This window comes from Cherax quadricarinatus, chromosome 29 (assembly GCF_038502225.1).
Source record: "Cherax quadricarinatus isolate ZL_2023a chromosome 29, ASM3850222v1, whole genome shotgun sequence".
In the NCBI taxonomy this organism is placed as follows: Eukaryota; Metazoa; Arthropoda; class Malacostraca; order Decapoda; family Parastacidae; genus Cherax; species Cherax quadricarinatus.
Genome location: NC_091320.1, coordinates 33,770,843 through 33,776,534, shown reverse-complemented (window position 1 = coordinate 33,776,534; position 5,692 = coordinate 33,770,843). Strand labels below are relative to the sequence as shown.

At 37.5% G+C, this 5,692-nt stretch overlaps 1 protein-coding gene across 1 annotated transcript; it reads left to right on the top strand.

Annotated features, from left to right (window-relative positions):
- The first annotated feature begins 1,121 nt into the window (after positions 1 to 1,121).
- On the top strand, positions 1,122 to 4,478 carry LOC128705285 (zinc transporter 7). Its single transcript, XM_053800503.2, has 2 exons — positions 1,122 to 1,280; positions 3,257 to 4,478. Exons 1-2 carry the CDS (start codon positions 1,272 to 1,274, stop codon positions 3,557 to 3,559), a joined length of 312 nt encoding a protein of 103 aa, XP_053656478.2. The 5' UTR covers positions 1,122 to 1,271; the 3' UTR covers positions 3,560 to 4,478.
- Positions 4,479 to 5,692: the final 1,214 nt, after the last annotated feature.

Below are 5,692 nucleotides of genomic sequence, written 5' to 3'. Positions count from 1 at the left end.
CAAACCTACACACAAAAAATCACTCCCTATGAAAGCAAAAGACTCGGCAGACGATGCAACATCCCCTCATTAAAAAGCAGGGGTGCCACTAGCACGATAAGAGACAACACAGTAAGTGTCAGGGGCCCAAGACTGTTCAACTGCCTCCCAGCATACATGAGGTGGATTACCAAAAGACCCTGGCTGTCTTCATGCAGGCACTGGACAGGTACCTAAAGTCAGTACCTGACCAGCCGGGCTGTGGTTCGTACGTCGTGTTGCGTGTGGCCAACAGTAACAGCCTGGTTGATCAGGCCCTGATCCACCATAATGCCTGATCACAGATCGGGCCGCGGTGGGTTGACCCTCGGAACACTCTCCAGGTGTACTCCAGGTAGATAATAATCTTTATTTCTGCAAGTACATGAACAAGGTGTACAGGCCATAGCTGACATCTATGACAGACTACTATATAAAAAGCCGCTTCTTATACAGAAAATTTCGGGCAAATTAGGTCAGTTTTGTCCCAGGATGAGACCCACACACAGATACCTATTTTCCGATAGGTGAACAGAAACAGTAGGTGTCTTAAGGAAACACGTCCTAATGTCTCTACCCATACCAGGGATCGACCTTCCCCAGACCACAATGTGTGAGGTGAGTGCACTAAAAACCAAGCTAGCGGTCCTCTACTTTTCATTATCCTTTTAACCCCTTTAATTGATAGTTAACGTCTACTGTCTTCCCCGTGGTAATTCCCTTTACTCTGTCTATGTGTCTAATCTCCTTTTCTCTGTTTACGTGTTTACTCTCTTTATTCTATCCCTGCATTCATGCCTTTTTACTTTTTCCTTGTTTATCCCTCAACCTTTTTTTTCACTCAGTGTCTTCCCCACATTCGTCCTTAACTCTCCATTGCATGAAATATCTATTCTGCATGTCCCCGAAGGAGCTAATATTGATATTCAGAGGAATGAGAGGTGTAAACTGTATGAATACGAACACTATGAGATTGCTACACTGGTTGGCTTGGCATGCATCACTTTACCAGATTCTTCTGCACTAGAGAGGGAGAGGGTAGGGAGAGAGAGAGAGAGAGAGAGAGAGACAGAGACAGAGACAGAGAGAGAGTGTGTGTGTGTGTGCGTGTGTGTGTGTGTATATATATACAGGAGGAGCCAAGCTTTCGAACAAGTCACTAAAGGGAGTGAGACCAAGCATCTGAGCATACACCTCGTCGTGCTGTAAACAGTCATCGGGAAGCAGTTTTCAAGTTTATCTTTCAAATTGCCATGAAAACCGTAAGTGTGAAGTAAAAACAAAAAATGTTTACTAAAGAATTAGCCTCGAGTCAGCTTCGTTGTTTGCGTCCTCTGGTAATCCACTGTGGTCAGAAGAGCGAGATCTGTAATGAGGATTTGATGATAAGGTTTCCCCATCTTTACTCATGAGTTGCCTTCACGTTGGTTAGAGAATACTGATACACAGTCAATGGTATCAGGCCAGAAGCATGAATGAGGATAATGAAGATTATTTATTTCATCACGATACAATGTTTGTATAGAGATGGATGACATTTAGGTGTGCGTGAAGAAGCTCCTTGGTATGCTGAGTATTTCGGGCATATAGAATAACCTACCACCCAGACAATGTTTAGCTCTCTGTAAATCTTCGCCAAGTCATAACCTACAAACCACTGTACACATGGAGATAGAACTCATGGCTAATGAGTCGTAAAACTCCAGGCCAGTGACTTAATAAAGATCTGCACCGAGCCGAACGGTATCATTTTAAACGACTGTTTTGCAACTTGCGTAGTTTTTTCAACATTGTCGACAAAACGCAGAACCTGCCTAGCATACACCACGAGAGCTCCTGCTGGGCTCCTTCTTCTTACAAAGTCTTACATAGTCTTATGGTAGAGCTGTGGTTGTGTGAGAACCACTTCTGTGGTTCAAGTAATTACAAAAAAATCTGGCTGTGGCTAATAGTTTCAAGATTCACATGAGAGTATTTTATCCGACCTGAGTGATATGCTGGTGAAGTGCAGTCATGTTATTTAAGAAATTCAGAAAAAGGCGTATGAAGACTTGCAGAAAAAATTTCCCTTGAATTTCTTGCACTATATTATTATTGTTATTTATTATTATTATTATTATTATTATTATTATTATTATTATTATTATTATTATTATTATTATTATTATTATTATTATTATTATTACTATTATTTTTATTATTATTATTATTATTATTATTATTATTATTATTATTATTATTATTATTATTATTATTATTATTATAATTGTTATTATTATTATTATTATTATTATTATTATTATTATTATTATTATTATTATTATTATCATCGTCATCATCATTGTTGTTGTTAATCAAATCACAGAAAGGGTTGGGATCCAACCCATGGTATTACAGCCTTAAAACACTCAGCCTATGTACTATCCACTGGGCCAGTTGGCTTTACTAGGAGTCATCCAACTAAGTTTATTTCTGTACACCATAGGGAGGTTAGCATGGGCCACCACTGTGGCCGCAAATACAGTTTTTTCACAGATGATTTCCGCTCCAGCTTGTGTCGTGCTCTAGCACAAGTCCCCGCAAAGCCGCCATCATGACTGCAAACAAATCACGGATGACTGAATCTTCCTGGAGCCACCTAGTCCAGTGGTTAGCGCACTGGCCTCTAAGTTTTAAAACTCACTTGCCGAGGGTTCGATCCCTCATCCGTTCTAGGATTTGCTTGCACTCATGTTTTAGGAATTCGTGAGTCGTTAATATTATTGTTTCGTCAGTGTCAGTAACTTCGTCATCTCATGGCAGAGGATGAATCCTTCAACGATTCGTTATTTATATAAAAGAAAGTCCGTGTGTTGCATTGTAGAATGGCGTGATTACCCACATATATTTAGTAAAATAAAGATGTCTTAAGTAACTACAACTAAAGCAACATTTTAAATGTTGCATTAGTTGCACTTGGGTCCTTTTACCTAACATAGTGTTGATAATTCTACCAACATTATTGCACAATAAAGACAATATGTGAAGAGTGAATCTTTATTTACAGATGATTTATTGCCTTAACTTGGCAGTTATTAAGTAAAATGCTTGATAGAGATAGGATGAAGCTCTAATTAGAGATGCTGGTTAGCTCTGTATTTACTGGCTTTTTTTTTTTTTTTTGTTTTTTTTTTTTTTACTGAGACGGAGAAATATATCATCCAAAATCTAACACTTTTTTTTCGTTTTTAACTTTCAGGTGTCGCTGATATTGGGTGTAGTGGTGGCACTGACCTTACTGATGGAGTCAGCCATGCCTCACCCCTACGCCCTGGGTCACCATGACTCTCACGAGCACGGCTATGGCGGAGGTTTTGGAGGAGGTTTTGGAGGTGGTTTTGGCCATGGTTTTGGCCATGGTTGGTTTGGCCATGGTGGTTTTGGTCACGGAGGTCATGGTCATGGGCATGATCATGGTCATGGTCATGGTCATGGTCATTTTCATGGTTATGAAGATTATGGTCATGGAGATCATCACGGCTTTTTTGACCACTTTGGTTAGGCTGTTCAGGATTATGATTTCTATGGCCAGTCTTGTATACAGTTATTATATCTTTCATTCATGTCCTTGAATTTGTATTGGTAAAGTCACTGGATGGCGAAACGTCTTCAATAAAAATACCCAGATGTTGCACAGGTGTCTATTTTTTCATATCTTGGAGAGTGTTCCTTGTTATTCTCGACTTACTTCAAAGTTCCAGTCACAGATAACATGATCTTTTTTAAGACTACGACACGGACAATAAAAGCTTTCATTTGTTTGTGTATTGGAGGAAATGTGACTAATAAACAGAAGTCTTCTTGAGCCTGTGTGACTTGGACCTGCTTGACATGGGCCAGTAGGCTCGCTGCAGTGCTCTTTCTTACGCTCAAGTAGTTTCCTCAACCACCACGGACTATGCCCTACACCTTCCAGCACTGCCTCTTCTATACTTGCAAATGTATATACACAGAGAGGTATATGTCTCTTAGTGTATATACATAGAGAGTTATGTCTCTCAGTGTATATACACAGAGAGGTATATGACTCTCACTGTGCACAGAGAGTTATATGTCTCTCAGGGTATATACACAGAGAGGTATATATCTCTCAGTGTATAAACACAGTGTATATACACTGAGAGCTTGATATGAGCCCTATTTTAGGAATTAAAGTATCCTTGGCTGTTGGTAAACAGGTTAAATGCATCCTTAATGATCCTTCGTGTGGTCGATTGGGTTTAAACCAATTTAATCAACCACCGACAAAGCCTCAAGACACAGCTAATGTTCTCACAATGGTTGTAAGTGTCCAACTAATTGTTTAGTAATTAGCAAGTGTAAATTGTGCACACAAAATAATATTTTATGTCGGTATTGTATAACATTTATGTACAATATTTTATACATATATAATTGATTAAATAAATGTTAAAATTGTATTAGTTTTTCGTATATCCTTTACGAAAACACACACACACACACACACACACACACACACACACACACACACACACACACACACACACACACACACACATATATATATATATATATATATATATATATATATATATATATATATATATATATATATATATATATATATATATATATATGTATATGCAAAACAACCACTCTGAAAGAATAGAGAAATTCCAAGCGCTTTCGTGACTACTCACATTATCACATTATCCTTGATAATGTGAGTAGTCACGAAAGCGCTTGGAATTTCTCTATTCTTTCAGAGTGGTTGTTTTGCATATTTTGAAATCACCTGTTTACTGTGATCTTATTGCATATATATATATATATATATATATATATATATATATATATATATATATATATATATATATATATATATATATATATATATATATATATATATATATATATATACATATATATATATATATATATATATATATATATATATATATACATATATATGTATATATATATATATATGTATATATATATATATATTTATATATATATATATGTATATGTATATTTATATATATATATATATGTTTATTTATATATATATATATATATATATATATATATATATATATATATATGTATATATGTATATATGTATATGTATATATATATATATATATATATGCAAGACACAATGAGGTCAACGACATCATAAAATAACCCTTGCTACAGCTGGATGCCCAACCGAGAGGGAGCCCCGATCACTAGAAGCCAACAATACCCACAACCCAGAATACCGCCCCAGTGGGATCACCATCTACCACCATGGGACTATACCTGTGTGTCCACACTGGCTGACATCTACATCCATCACAGTGTCGGGCGACAGGGAGGAGCTGCTGACCACAGGGAGGAGTACAAGATCAGCAAGTACGGGGACATAAGCCAACATTATCAATTTGTCCCAGTCGGATCAGAGACCTTGGGATCATGGGGAAAAAATGCCACACGTTTCCTTAAAGAATTGAGTTCCAGACTCATCGACACCACCAGGGACCCAAGGGTAGCCACTTTCATGTTCCAGCGCCTCAGCGTGGCCATCCAGAGGGGAAATGCATGCTGCATACTGGGCTTGCGTCAGGCTTTGGAGGAACTGGAGGAGATTCATAACCTTTGATATATTGTACCAATGTATTCATGTTTGTGT